Genomic DNA, 15,046 nt, shown 5'->3' with positions numbered 1-15,046 from the left:
TCACGTCTTCTATTTACTTGCATGCATAAGTTTTAAAAAATGTCCGCTCGTTTGTCTAATATTAGAATTTAATGACTCTGAATGAAATTAAATGTCCATCCAATTATCCACCAAACACCCGTATAATAATAATCGCGTATCAGTAAGTGAACGAATGTTTGTTCTTGTGTGTTTGAACAAACATATATGAAAGAAACTTGAAATCTTGAGGTTTTATGTTTTTTATTGTGGTACATAAATTGGGAAATGTTTTATGGTTTATGAGGTTTCCATTGCGGCAGTGGTATCCTCGGTGTATTTGCCCTTATCTTTGCCTAGAGCAGCAAGACGTCCCTTGCTCCTCCTGTCGATGATCTTTTTGCGATCCTTGTCCATTTTTAGTTTGACAATAACCGTCTAAAAGGAATACAATAAAAACCATTGAGGTCGAAAAATGATCCGTAAAATTGTGAGCCCCTTTTTTCTTTACTTGATCAAGAAAAAGAGACAATCTTTATCAAGTATTAATCAGTGCCAATCTCTCTGCAGCAATTGGACCGGGAAAAACTAGAACTTCAACATCTAGGAATACCCTAGATATGTCGTTGCTGGTGAAACCGTCTGTCCAATCCTATGTGAATGGTTTAGATCATCATTTTAAAGTGTTGAATTGAAATGTCTTGGGCTTCAAGTATTAACAATGCTTTTACAAGGTTTGAATTCCTAAAATTTTCAAAGTTATCGTAGATTCTCTAGAGAAATACAGTTAGGTTGAAAAAATATCTCGCATAACATTCCATCTGACATCGAGTGATGAATTGTATTTTGAGTGGATTAGAAATTTGATGAGGTGATCAATTTACCTTGGAAGGGTCAATGCCAACATAGACACTCGCTCCATTAGCTTTTTCCCTCTGAATTCGTTCGACATAAACAACGAATTTTTTCCTGTACACCTGTACAACCTTTCCAACTTGCTGCCCCTTGTAGTGACCGCGGACAACCTGCGGATTGTGGAACAAAAAGAACAGCAATAGGAAAAAATCATAAACGGTTGGCTACATGTAAAGTTGAATCAGTGATTGAGAAAAGTATGCTCAGAGCCAATTTCTCTGCAGGACACGAACCGGACAAGATTTACGAACCACCGTTCGAGAAAACCTCGGCAGTGGATCAAAAAATCAAGTTCTTTGTTCGTCTCATCAGTGAATGGTTTGGTTCATCATTGAATAGTCAGTTTTGTGCAGGCTTATGTGAAATACACTTCCGCAGTCCAAGTTAAGCGACCGAAACGAATATTTTATTATACGTAGTAAACTCACATTAGACATGTGTTCAATGAGAATCTTACATTATTTTTGTGGTATTACTCCATTGGTGTGTTTTTTCTTTTTCTTCATACATTGGCACTTTACAGGGATATAAGTAATCAATTAAAATTGAATTGAGTCATTTTTATTTGAATTGCAAACTATATTATGAAGCGAAGCATGTTAAGCTCACGTTTTAGTCAACAAGTACTAGAATATAGTTTATAGTTCTCCATGAAATCGCGTTATTGTAAAATCATATGCATTTCAACTACTGCTTTTTTTAAAGCTTAGATAAAGCTTTAATATCCTTAATAAACAATTTCCACTTTCAGAATTAGTGAGATATGTACTTGGTTTTTCATTTTTAATTGATATCAAAAGAAATATCAATCATAATTATCATATTTAAGAAATGGTATTGACATGGGTAATTTAATAAGTGTTATGGTCAGGATGAAAAACCTGCAACAATAATACCAGTTGTGATTCAAAGTACATTGTTGAAACTCGAAAATTTAAAAACATAGGCTACCGAGAGGAAGATGAGTAGTAGATTTGATGTGAATCATTTGAAGGAACTCGGCAGATAGTCTATAAATGATCAAGTGTAACAGAGTTCAGGTCGATTTCTCTTAAACTCCGTTAACATGTGGTTACAGTGTAATTCCGGTCAATTTGGGTAACTTGTATAGCAAGAATCCAAAATAATGAATGCCTGTGACGCCTGTAAGCGATATAAATCGACCGAGGGATGTTTGAGGTTAGGAGAAGATAGGTTAGGTTTACCTGGACTTCGTCATCCTTGCGAATGGGCATAGATCGTACGTTGTACTTCTGGCGAAGTTCCTTTGACAGAGGAGCGCTCATTAGTCGCCTCCTGATGTGGGAAGGTGCGGTGAAATGCCTCTTGCGGTTTTTCCTCCGCGAGGATGAAACCAAGCTGTTAAACTTCATGCTTGACTACGAGTTGCTGTCTCGTCTCCTATAGAAAAGAGCAGTTACCGTAAAAATGTGCCGAGCGTTAGTAGCCGTTGGGTGTATTTTCCTTTCCTGGTGCTATTCACGATTCGATAATGAATTAGGATAGAAACATAAAGGATGGCATTACAGAGAATCCCTCGTTTATTTATATTAACGCAAACGTCTCACATGGATGTCAGTCATTGTTAATAGTAAAATAATGAAAATAATAACTTTTCACGAGTAAAAATGCTACTATCATTCGACGAGGAAGGCTACACCGTATCTAACACTCGAATATTTTTGTATAAAATCAATTCCCCGTATCGGATGAGCCCGGATTATATTTGTTGGCACTCACCGACAACAGCAGAGTAACCCGACATGAACCGGAAGAAGTTGCCGTACCGGAAAAGACCGCGAATTCGCCGGGAATCGAGATGCGACTACGTTCAAGACATTTTAAGGCAGACCTTCGAGTATTCGATACATCGCGACTCGAATTCCGGAGTACGGTTAATTCATTAATTCATTCAAATACGAAGGTGACTTCGCCATTGATATACTTGTTTCTTTTTCCAATTCGGATAGCGTCTCAATGCCTTGTTCAGCTATAAATATTCTGGCCATGCGGCTGTCTAGTTGGCCTTGAATATACAAGCTATTCTTACAGCATATACACTACATGCTCTAAGAAGCTATTCCCAAACAAGCGCATACTTTTCATCGCCATTTTCAATATTTATCATCGTACAGACGCTGCGGCAACGTTACCAACTCAGAGAAAAACTTTTTTTTTCGACCTAAGAAGATTATCAAACAAATGTGGGAATCGATCGAATTGAATGTTGAAAAACTATGAAATCCAACTATCAAGCTCATTCATCAACAACTTTCCAGCATAGATCATACTATTGTTTTATTTTTCAATATCACAAACCCACCATATGCTCAATGCTGATGATTTCAAGCTTATTCGGTTCGATAATGAGTTTTTCATAAATCACCTAATATCGAATTTTTACAATTCTTTTTGTGATAAATCATAAGTAACATTCAGTATAAAGACTACGATAATCATTTTCCAGCATATGTCTATTTTCATCACATGATTAAAAGAACGGCGTTACACAATGTCCATATAATTCGTTTCCAGTAAAAACGATTTACAATTCTTCATTGAAATTGCACTTATGTGAGATGTATTTTCTTTGAAACAAATGAATAACACAGTGCTGTTATATTTTTGTACATTGAGAGAAATTTTGTTTGTTATAATAACGGTCGATATATTGCCGAAATTAAATATGGTATATTGTTTGGTTGTTTGTTCACTACATTTTTCCAGTTCACCAAGACTTGAACTTCAATCTATTCACGCCACGATATCAGATTATCGCAGCAGTTATATGCAAATATATTACGAGTGACAATAATCAAAAAGCATAGTAACGTATACATATACTACGTGTATACAGATTTTCTGATTACATCTGCAAAACTAATTGTCATTTTGTATCCAGAACTACATTTTCGCTTATAATATGGTATAAATGAAAATAATTAATAACTGTATGATAACCACAACTATAGTAATTCTCCCCAGTACAGCTTGGTGGTATTGGATGTTTTATTCAATTTGAAATGCGAAGAAGACATAACTTTCATGAACTTCAATTTGATGACCCCCAGTTGCGCCTTTTAAACTACGCTATTATAGGAGGGTGAGGGCGAGGGGGCGAAGGGGAGACAACAGACCTCAAGTGAATTTAAAAATTGCTCAGATCGTTATACTTATACGAAAGCCTGCAGCTATGAAACTCTTGCGAGATATTCGACTTATCAGTATTAAGTGGTGCACAATAGGTGCAGTAATTGAATCGAATGTACGTACGTCGACGTACGAGATTGAGTAGAGAGTTATAAGTGAAATATAAAATTATTAAACAAAACAACGTATTAACGAGTGCGTTCGCCCGAAGTTAAATCTGATTTCCTAATTTACAACACCATTAAGCTCCCGGAACATTAACTTGTCAGAATTACGCAATCGCCCGTACGATGGTGATAAGGCATTTCGTGATAAGGCCAATTTCTGAACAAGCATGTTATTCTGTGTATACTCCGCGAGAATGTGTCGACGATTATTTATTCTCATTATATAACCTGTTCCCTACCTTCCTCGATTCTCGCCGTATTGGCCGGCAGGCAGATCCGAACCTGCCCCATGATATCTTGCAGTATTATTCCAGCAGTTGCGGAACGCAACTCGTGCCGATAAACACACCAAGAGCGAACTGATAACAAGTAAATTTCAAAATGAATGCGGTTAGATCCTTAGTGCGTCAAGTAAGTGGGCAATTGATACTAACACCCGTTTACCACAATATCGCATCTCTGCGATACAATTACATACCGATAATTACAATCGGCGACCCCTGGTCCGTTGATTATTATTGTTATTGTATGATTTTTTTTTTCAATAGTTACCGAGAAAACTGATCGACGGTAGAAAGTTCCACGTATGTGCTACACTGTGTCAGACCAATCCTCGTCCCTTGACGGAATTCACCGACGATGAACTCATGATGAAGGAAACTGGTCAGTAGGTCCTCAGGGTTAAATTGTTTATTTATGAAGATTATTTAACTACACGTCGATTTTAGACTGCATTGTGGTATTTAAGCGCACAAGGAATGCGTGTTGATGACAAAAAAAAAAAAAAAAAATTTCAAGGCTTTCCGATCATTTTTCGTAATTATTTATAATCATACCCAGTTGAATCGACACAGCTGGTTCGATCATGAGGGCTATAATTAAACATATGCGTAATTATTGTTGTTCATACATTCGACGAACAAATCATTGAAGAAAGGATCAATCAAAAGCCGAATAAAAATTAATTCGGTATAAAATACTTTCAGAGTAATGGAGTTGTTCAATAGAATTATATGGTAACTATGCTATCTGTTATCAGGATGGTACAGCATGTGTTTAAGCTTACTACCAACGTTGTTGCCTGAACAAAAGTAGGCGAATCGCGAAAGCTTGTTATCAGTTTCCGGTATTAAAGTAACCAGATTTTATTACGAAACACTGAAAAGGGTAAAAAATATACCGACACGTGTCGAATGTGCAAAATAGATTTGGTTAAACTAATCTGGAATTATTAACCATTGACCCGATATTAATATACAATGATCCAGTTTGCCTTATATATGTACCTCATGGTTTCTTTGATTTTGTACAGTGGCGAAACTTGCCAAAGACGAGATTTTGCCAATCGTAAGAAAAATGGAAAAAGAGGGTAAAATCGATGACGGATTATTGCAGTCTTTGTTCGCGAATGGGGTAAGAATGATGCATATTTATACTACACGTACCAATTGAAAACAGGTTGCGAAAGAGGTCTGATAAATACGTTGCATAATTGACTATTATCTCAATGATACGGAAAACCAGAGATCAGTTTATTTATACAGTGAATTACAAAACTAATACATGCCCTGGTTAAAAAGAAAATAATATTTATTCACAATCAAAATCATAGGAATGGGTGGAAGCCATTAAGAATTGACTGATTTAGTCAATTGGCAGAATTTTTTCTCTTCGATTGTGAAGATATAAATGAGAAATTTAAAGGTTCTCAACTCGATTTCAATTTCAATGAAGAAGTACATTCGGATTTTCCTGAGAAAGTATTACCGACGAATTTGAGCTTTTCAATCGATAATGTCAACTGGAATTCATCGAAAGTGTACGAATTCGATGAAATATGTTTGAAAAGCTTCGATTGTGCAAATAGTGATTCAAATTTTCTACCCATGCTGCGAATGACTTATAAAACTTCTACGAAAAAATGGCCTAACAACAGATTAATAAAAGATGTTCACCGTTGTATACAGGGGATTTTTAAAGAACTTTTGTTGAAAATATTCTGACTTTTCTCACTTAACTTGGAAATGAAATGAATGGCTTTATCTCGGCGACATTGATTACGACGAATTTTCGATGATTTTCAACGTCAGTACCAACTGATTTTCATTGAGTCGCAATGTTTTTACAGCGTTCTAGGTGATTCCCAGTGATTTTCAGACGAGACAGAATCACAAGAGATCACAAAAAAAAACCCAAAAATTAACGATAATAATATGTTACAATAGAAATCGATATTAATGAATTGAAATTGTTAGGCATTTACCTGCACAAGTCGTTCAGAAATTTTCGACGCTATCTTATGATTTCACTTAATTCGCAATGATTTTTAATATTTTCAGTTATATAAATTCATTCCCCGTGATGTCGAAAACATTCAACTTCTTTGATTTCCCTTATTTCGCAATATTATTTCCAGTTTAGACCACTGCATTTGAAGTTTCTAAGTTTATGTTTTCCTTATTCAATTGGCTTTCATCAATTTCTCTGAAATTTCTTGAGTAAGCTTCGTTAATTCATTACAATTGTTGCATCCAAAATATCGTATAATCAAGTGAATTATAAATCTTAGAAATATTGAAAATTAGTTGAGATAATTGGCGATGAAAGTAAACACAAACGTATACGTTTTCAGATAAATTCGTATATATGTTTTTTGGATGAATTATATTAACTCACGCTTCCATGTTCAGAATTCTTAAGAGAGGTAATAGATTCACCTTTGTGGATAATTTGTTTGTTATTTTTTTTTTTTTTTTTGTTCAAATTTTCCTCTTCCGCCAGTTAATGGGGATGGAAATTCCCGAGAAGTACGGAGGCACGGGGAGCAATTTCATGTCGACGATATTGATGGTGGAGGAGTTGGCTAAGGTAGACGGAGCGGTTGCTGCCCTTGTCGATATCCACAACACGTTGGTAAATTCGTTGATAATTAAAGTCGGCACAGAGGAGCAAAAAGCAAAGTACTTGCCAAATCTTGCTCAAAAATACGTAAGTAATCCCTGATGCATGAATGTGATGTAACGTATGACAAATATTTATCAAGTAATAATTGTAATTCACCTAATTAAAAGGCTCGTCTACTTACAGCGATATGATATGACGATTTATACCTCTTCTTGATAAACCCGTTCTCAGGTTCGCGAAATCATGATTGCTGATACGACTTTTTTGTTTTAATTCTGCTTTTTTATTTTTCTTCTTCTACCTTATGGATATCTACGTTGAAGAATGTGTCAAATAGTTGTTATTCATTCGTTTAAAGTATATTTTTATGACGCATGGTCAAAAAATTGATAAGTTTTCCAAGTTCAATTTCAAAACAAGACTCAAGTGACTGGGTAGAAAAATTCCTTCATTTGAGAATGATATTCTCAAAAAATCTCAATACACATGATATACTAATACGCAAATTTAAGTTGTGACAAATTTTTTTTCCACTGATCGGACAGCGAATTTTTTTTCTACTTTTTCCAGCCAGGTAGTTTCTGTTTAACTGAACCCAGCGCAGGATCTGATGCATTTTCATTGAAAACAGTGGCAAAGAAAGACGGTTCCGACTATGTTATCAACGGAACTAAAATGTGGATTTCAAACTCAGACATAGCTGGAGTATTTTTAGTATTTGCAAACGCAGATCCATCGGCGGTAAGTCTGTTCAACAATCTTGCCTGTAGTTTTAATTTCACTTCACAAATCATAGCGCTTATCTCTTGTATTCCAGGGATACCGAGGCATCACCACATTCTTCGTTGATCGAGAAACACCGGGACTCACAGTAGCTAAACCAGAGGATAAATTGGGTATTAAGGCATCGGGAACTTGCATGTTGCATTTTGATAATGTTAGGGTGAGTTTGGCCAGACGATCCAATTCGTCAGGGTGAAGTAAACAGCAAAACGAGGGGTTTAATGAAGATTTTCGAAAATGTATCGAAAAAATATTAACAGAAACTTTTCCCTTGCAGGTTCCGGAAAGCAATATACTGGGAGAGTTTGGTCACGGTTACAAATACGCCGCCGGTTTTTTGAACGAGGGTAGAGTCGGTATTGGTGCTCAAATGATCGGCATGGCGCAGGGCTCGCTAGATGTAACAATACCCTACACTTTGGAGAGAAAGCAGTTTGGACAAGATATATTTTCGTTTCAGGTCAGTTATTTGTATTTGTTGTACTGTACAACGAGATTGAAGTTAGTAGCGTTAACATAATGGAAAATTTTGAAAACATGTCTATTTTCTTATCTTCAGCGTTACTTTGACGGAGTTAAGATTGCAAAACATGATTATGTTTTACTGTATCGTAGTGTATTGAATTACAAACAATTTCAATGTTGCAAAATAACGTTTTTTTTATAATAGTTATCAATACAGTTATCACGAATTTCGAACTCATTCTGTTTATTATTCCTTAACTGTAACTGATGATGCTTTACAACTAATCACTTTTTAGCTTATGACGATATCAACTTTTTCACCAATTACAGTCTATGCAGCATCAGATTGCACAAGCAGTGACGGAGGTTGAGAGTGCTAGATTGCTCGTTTACAATGCGGCGCGTCTGGTGGAGGCAAAGAAGCCATTTGCAAAGGAAGCCGCGATGGCGAAGCTAATTGCATCTGGTGAGAAAATTTGTATCGGTTGTTTGGTCAGCGAGGCTAAAGCCCCGTTTTGACTATAATGAATGTTTAAATTACAGAAACGGCAGTTAGGGTGACGGCTAAATGCATAGATTTCATGGGGGGCGTTGGATACACGACTGATTTCCCACAGGAGAAATTCTTCAGAGATTGTAAAATTGGCACAATATACGAGGGAACAAGCAACATGCAGTTGTCGACAATAGCAAAAGCAATCCGCAAGGAATACTCATGAGTAAAAAGAGAAATAAAATATGCAAAATAGGTGTCAAAGATTTGAGGAAAAGAGCCAAATATTTTGCGATACATATCGACGTTGCTATTTCACCTGTGTTTACTTTCTTTAAACATTGTTATGAAATAAACATTTTTACATTTACTACTATTTAAAGGTTATTTACAAATTCCTTCTTCAACTTATTTTGGATCGTGGGGCAGCTTGAATCCCACCAAGTCAGCAGTTTCCTTAACACTTCTGTCACCTTTACCGGCATACTGAGTTCTGATTTCATTGTACTTTCTTTGAGATTCTAAATAGCAAAGGTAGTTTTCTCCCATGCTTTTCAGCTCCTCCCTCGCCTTACACAGCACTTCTGACGTTTCTCTGTGTTTTTTTGCCTCCTCTAATATATACTGCACCATGATGTTGTCCTTCATTTTTTTCTCCTTCGCTACATGACGAATCTCATTAATCAGCGATCTTAGGATTTTCAAATTTCCATTCATTGTTTAGGGTTTCTGCAACAGTGTAATTATAAAATATAAACTAATTGATTTATTCCTGTTTTCATTCAATGTAATGAGAGTATCGAGATTCAATATCGCAGTAAACTGAGTAATCAGAAATTTACTCTGCAACCATTGTTTCTTAAATATTATGTGCCACTAGTACAACTTGGTGAAAAAATATCCCAAGATTTCATCACTGACACAACCTTACTGTAAAACTAATCCCAAGATTTAAGATATGGTTTAGAAACGATCAAAACTTACGCAGTTATCTAATCAATGGTATTCCTACAGCATCAAGCTCTGGTTCAAGGCATTTGTAATGAACTCAATATCATCCTTATTATATACAGGTTCTTCCCTATCCAGCCAAAATCCTATAGGAACCCTGTCCAAGTTATCTTTGATGAAAATATGGAGCGCAGAGTCGTTAAATACGTTGTTATATCGAAAGGAATTTTCTAATTGTATTTCTTTAACGAAAGGATTTATCCTCGCTATATAACCTGCAGAATTATCCAAAGCTCTAGCTGTGTGAGAATCAAGTATTTCAGTAAAACTATTAGTCAAAAGAATCGAATTCTTTATTCCCGGACCCCAATTGGCATACAGATAATTATTTGTTAGCTGCTTTGGGCAGTGGGGTAGATACACTAAAGTAGTCGCTTCAACCTTCCGCTTGCCCTCTTCATTTTTTTGCAATACCTGACAGTCTATCGACTCTAAGTACCGAATTTCTTCAGCACAGAATAGAGGGTCGTACACAAAAACTTGGGCGCTAAAATAATCCCTGACGATCAGGAGCAGAGCCAACTGATACCTAGACTGTTTCAGATTGAAGAAATTGCCTAAGCCATAGCAGACAATTTCGTTGATACGATCTACGTTGAGGAGCTGGGTGCATTCTTTCAGACTTTGAAAAAGGCTAATCTTATACTTCGAATCGTTAAGCTCGTCTTTGGCCTCTTTTAGTTTGCTGAAAATAGCAACATGGTAAACTTGGTTTGAGGTTATATCTAGTCACTTTTCTTCTCCGCAAATTTACAATCGGCTACGCGGTTCACGTACCGTTTGAAAAACTTACCGGCTCAGATTGTCAACGTCGTACTCGAATATATTTCTGGATGTGTTATTATCTCGCAATACGTCTAACGCTCGTTTTCCTCGCTTACGACGACCCACCAATTCGAACTTTTCGTTGTCGGCCATGTTGTATATTTTTCAGGGTGATTAACCATCGATAACATAGATGGTCGACAACGAAAGTTGAACGAAGAGTTGCTATGTATGTAGGTCTCGCAACTCTGCGCAATTTTTTGGTGGTGGACGCGTTTTGTGACCTTCTAGTTCTCTTACAGTTGGCACAGGTGGCACTACTGGACGTGCCGAGCTAGAATCAGTAGAAGCAGCCTGCATTAGTCAGACTTTTGAATCCTCTTAAACTTTCCAAGAATCTATTACTTTCAACATTAGTTCTTATTTCAATGTTCAAGGAATTAAAAAAAAATAATACAACAAACCAACCCCGTAATATACTGTGTGAAAAATATCTAGGTATACGAAACTTCGACTAGTTAATTTTTCGAAGAAATTCGTAAATGTTTCAATTTTGATTATATGTTCAATTACAATATTGTGCTTGCGGGAGTAGTGTCAACGATAGATTAGGAAATTGCGACAGAAGGATGAAAATTAATGAAAGTTATCAAATCCGCATTAGTCGGGACGACAGAAAAAAATATCTTTCGGACAGAGAAGATATAACCAGAAATTAATGATTTTTAAAAGAATTTTAACTCTAGGGGTATTAGATGACTTGAGAGACCAAATCTAGTTGAAGTAAATCGATGACTCCACCACGACCTTTATTTCCTCAGATCAGTGGCAGTGATTTCAAGTTTATTATCACGTGTTAAACAAGCAACATAGTATTCAATACGTAAACAGGATAAAAGTCAATTACAGTCAAACGCCAAATAGTTACCAAAACATCAGTAATTAGGTGGTAGGCTTCTAATTGGTCTGCCATAAGTCGTTGGAATTTCTTTCGCAATGTAGAAAAAAATGACAGAACGAAGTGACATTTACTTATAAATAAGAATTATAACGCTAAATAGAATCCAACCTTTTACATACGTACGGGTAAAGCATGAATATATCTGAATTACAATTACCGAGACAGTATTTTCTCCTTATTATTCACTACATTGCCGCATTTTACTGTCAAAGTGGGTCAAGCATGCATTTGGCGACTGATTTCTCGTGGAAGCTTTACCATATAATTTACTATAGATATGTTTATACATCCGCATATCCATATTTCAATTGCTTCATAGGAGTGGGGTAATAATAGAATAGCGCAGTTGCAGTTGACTTATTAGGTAAATACTCGGGTTTATGTGCCGAGATTACAGCTTTAACTTTATCTCTTGCTAAGAGGGACACAAAGGCCTTCCACCTAGTGCTCTGTGGGTATACAAATCGTATCAAAAGAAACATGCAATTACGCGACCCTGCTGTATATTGTAATTGCGACATTATTTCAGTGGTGGATTAGTCGCACGTAATTAGAGCATTAATTACGACGCTCTGCAATTATTACGTCTGCCGAGCACGCATGTCTACACTTGATATAACAAATGTGAAATGGAATCATGAAAATATTTTATATACTTCTGTAATTCTTCATCGAAATTCTTGATTTTTAAAGTTTTGTTCACCCTTGAAAATAATTACTTATTTGCTCGTGACTGATTAATTTACACATGTTAATTATAATCGGTACACTCAAACTAAAATTTCGGTGAGTTCGAAAAAATAGTTTGACCAACAACATTTTTTTACTTCAGATGAAAATATGTTGAAATTAGTGACAAATTTTTTTGATTTGATTATCCGCATTTTTCGCATACAAATTTTTATTAGTTTAATACGTTTGGTCGGTTTAACCAAATATCTCACGAACCCATCAAATTGTTTTTTTTTTTTTTGTTTTCTTACGCATTCAAAAATATACAGTCGTTGTCGAATCTCATCATCAATGTAGCGAAAGGTTACAAATGCAATTGTGAATAAAATAACGTTGGAGAATTTTATCAATTCTGCATTGTAGTATTTCGCAATATTTAAATACGCAAACGTCGCATGATATTTCACAAGATAATTTGGAATTATCAAAAAAACAAGAATAATATCGAAGTACTGGCTGATTCAGAATAAATTACTTTTTTAACTTTTCTAAGCTCTCTTCGACGAAACAAACAAAATTTCGTTCAATTGTACAGCAATGCAAAAATTTGTTTTAATTGATCGAGACAAATGTTCGAATGAATGAAATTTTTTCCTGCGATTTGTCAGTGTGACTTATACCACGAAGAAATCTATACAGAATTATCTAGTTCAAAAAGATAACGGGAAAATCAATGGAATTTGTTTTCGGAAACATTTACATATGATAATTTATGATGAAAACTTGCAAAATTAACAGATGATTAGAATCTCTGTGAATATTTTCTTTAATATTTTTAGCTGTGCAGTCTCAGTTCCGAAAGCTTGGCATGCAAATACTAGTGTAGAAATTATTGTTGCAGTCTGCAATAATGGTTGATGAAGAAAAATAATTCACTCGTAAAAAACTGTGTACGGTAATTAACGTTGAGTCATGAATTACGTGAGAAAAAAGAAATTACGCGTGCAAAAAACCAACGCTAGCAATTATTGCTCGAACATAAACTCAAATGCTATTGTGTGTCTGGAATGCCGCCTTTGTGGTTGAATTAAATACGGGGGTTTGGCAGGAACTGCATTGAGCACATAATACGAATGGCCCAACTGCGCAGATATATAATATAAATAAAACTCGGGGGCGCTGCCCCGTATAATCTGACTTTGGAAAACATCGCCAACGATTATATTGTTTTTCTCTCTCGACGCTTCACGGTTCAAAAGTGAACAAACGAGAAAATAAACGAATTAGCGAGTGCAACGAATGCAGCTTGCATGCAGGTAATAACAAATTCAAAGATAAGAAATTCTCACAGATACTTATTGAAATCAAATTACATAATATTACACGATATTTTGCATTGTTTTTTTTTACTCTTGAGAATATTTCACTGAATCGAAAATCTTCACGGTTGTTTGAAACTTGTTGGAAAGGGTAAGAAAGAAAAAAAAAAAAAAGAAAAAACAACTTTCTTTACTCGATCTTAAGATAATTTCGTCTGTAAGACTATTTATCGATCTTGGGAAATGATAATATGAACAATATACCAAGCTTGAGTCCCTCGTGAGAGAAATATTTTTTTCCAAAAATCCTCGAATGAATTTATTATCCTATATTTAGTGCTCGAAATGGCAATTAAAGATACGATGAAATATTTTCGAAAAAAAGAAAAAAAAAAACAAATTTGTATCAGGTATTATTTAGGCCTGTATCAATTGTGTCGAGTTTCCAAGAAATCCAGCATCGAGACTAATTTATATAATCTCCAGTTTATTATTGATAAATTCGAGACACCGATGAACAAAGGTATCGTGCGATTCGCGCGATGATACTCGGTAAGTCACACGTACAATGTGCACGCAGGATTTCTTTTTGTAGAAACAAAAATCGTATAACCGAGCCGACAAGTGAACATATCCTGTTAACACGTGACACATTAATCGTACGACGACGTCTTAATCAGCATGACGATTTAGTATACACAAAGCTTCTTATTATCACTTATAGATCGTGCGTTTCAGTTATTCCGCGATGCGATTACATCTGATCGACACATATGCCTGCGCAGCGCAGAATGCAGATAGTTGCTACTTAAGGAAATTATTATTGTTATTAAAATTATTTTTGTTAATACGCCTCATTATGCTCGGAGAATTTTTTATTCCACGCGAATTAATTTCATCCAATTGTATGCGATTGCAAAACGTGTGCGTAACTTGAGTTTTCCGTGAAACTCGCCGCTCAACTACAGCAGATAGGCAAATGCAGCTATAAATTTTGAACATATATGTAGGTATGCCGCAAGAAAAGAAAAAAATTTAGTATCTTCGATTGCCTATCCACAGGCATTAAAATTTAGCGTTTCTCTTGAAAAATTTTATACAACATTATAAAGCAGCATGTTTTCAAAGCGACATCGAATATATTTGCGTAAAAAATATTCGTATAAATGTGCCTACACGGAAAAATTTGACCAGCGTTTCACATACGCTTTTACGTTGATTATGCGCAGTCATAAACTATTGTCGAATTGAATAATAAAAATACCGTTAAACCCGGTCGTCACATTGTTCCGTTACCCAGCTGCATTAAGCTGCATTCTAATCTAACCATTAGGCCAATTATTTCACCCAGAGAATGTAAGATGCCTATATAAATTTGCAAAAATTATATACCAGGCATTGATTAGTTGTCCGGTTTAAAAACTTGTTGCGTGTATAAGTTATTAGAAATTTATTATTTACCATTATTATTATTATTAATATT

The 15,046-nt window shown here is 35.5% G+C and overlaps 3 protein-coding genes across 8 annotated transcripts; 1 reads left to right on the top strand and 2 right to left on the bottom strand.

Annotated features, from left to right (window-relative positions):
* Positions 1–205: 205 nt before the first annotated feature.
* On the bottom strand, positions 206–2,756 carry LOC107227773 (60S ribosomal protein L26). Its single transcript, XM_015669014.2, has 4 exons — positions 2,614–2,756; positions 2,079–2,274; positions 843–983; positions 206–396 (listed from the first exon to the last, which is right to left on the bottom strand). The coding sequence occupies exons 2-4, from the start codon at positions 2,244–2,246 to the stop codon at positions 259–261; spliced, it is 447 nt and encodes a 148-aa protein (XP_015524500.1). The 5' UTR covers positions 2,247–2,274; positions 2,614–2,756; the 3' UTR covers positions 206–258.
* Positions 2,757–4,417: 1,661 nt separating this feature from the next.
* On the top strand, positions 4,418–9,205 carry LOC107227763 (short/branched chain specific acyl-CoA dehydrogenase, mitochondrial). The gene is made up of 9 exons (XM_015668998.2): positions 4,418–4,601; positions 4,739–4,853; positions 5,503–5,603; positions 6,972–7,178; positions 7,665–7,835; positions 7,912–8,037; positions 8,155–8,337; positions 8,673–8,808; positions 8,886–9,205. The coding sequence occupies exons 1-9, from the start codon at positions 4,572–4,574 to the stop codon at positions 9,059–9,061; spliced, it is 1,245 nt and encodes a 414-aa protein (XP_015524484.2). The 5' UTR covers positions 4,418–4,571; the 3' UTR covers positions 9,062–9,205.
* LOC107227764 (protein FMC1 homolog) lies at positions 8,675–10,887 on the bottom strand. Of its 6 annotated transcripts, XM_046735765.1 has the most exons (4): positions 10,640–10,886; positions 10,376–10,531; positions 9,820–9,943; positions 9,423–9,564 (listed from the first exon to the last, which is right to left on the bottom strand). In XM_046735765.1, exons 1-3 carry the CDS (start codon positions 10,762–10,764, stop codon positions 9,844–9,846), a joined length of 381 nt encoding a protein of 126 aa, XP_046591721.1. In that variant the 5' UTR covers positions 10,765–10,886; the 3' UTR covers positions 9,423–9,564; positions 9,820–9,843. The 6 variants fall into 6 exon arrangements, with proteins under 6 accessions (XP_046591724.1, XP_015524486.1, XP_046591723.1 ...); XM_046735768.1 differs by lacking the exon at positions 9,820–9,943 and having other exon boundaries at positions 8,675–9,564; positions 10,376–10,520; positions 10,640–10,760; XM_046735769.1 differs by lacking the exon at positions 9,820–9,943 and having other exon boundaries at positions 9,400–9,564; positions 10,640–10,882.
* Between the last annotated feature and the right edge of the window lie 4,159 nt (positions 10,888–15,046).

This window comes from Neodiprion lecontei, chromosome 3, assembly GCF_021901455.1.
Source record: "Neodiprion lecontei isolate iyNeoLeco1 chromosome 3, iyNeoLeco1.1, whole genome shotgun sequence".
NCBI classification, from domain to species: Eukaryota; Metazoa; Arthropoda; class Insecta; order Hymenoptera; family Diprionidae; genus Neodiprion; species Neodiprion lecontei.
This window is presented reverse-complemented; position numbering and strand designations above follow the sequence as displayed.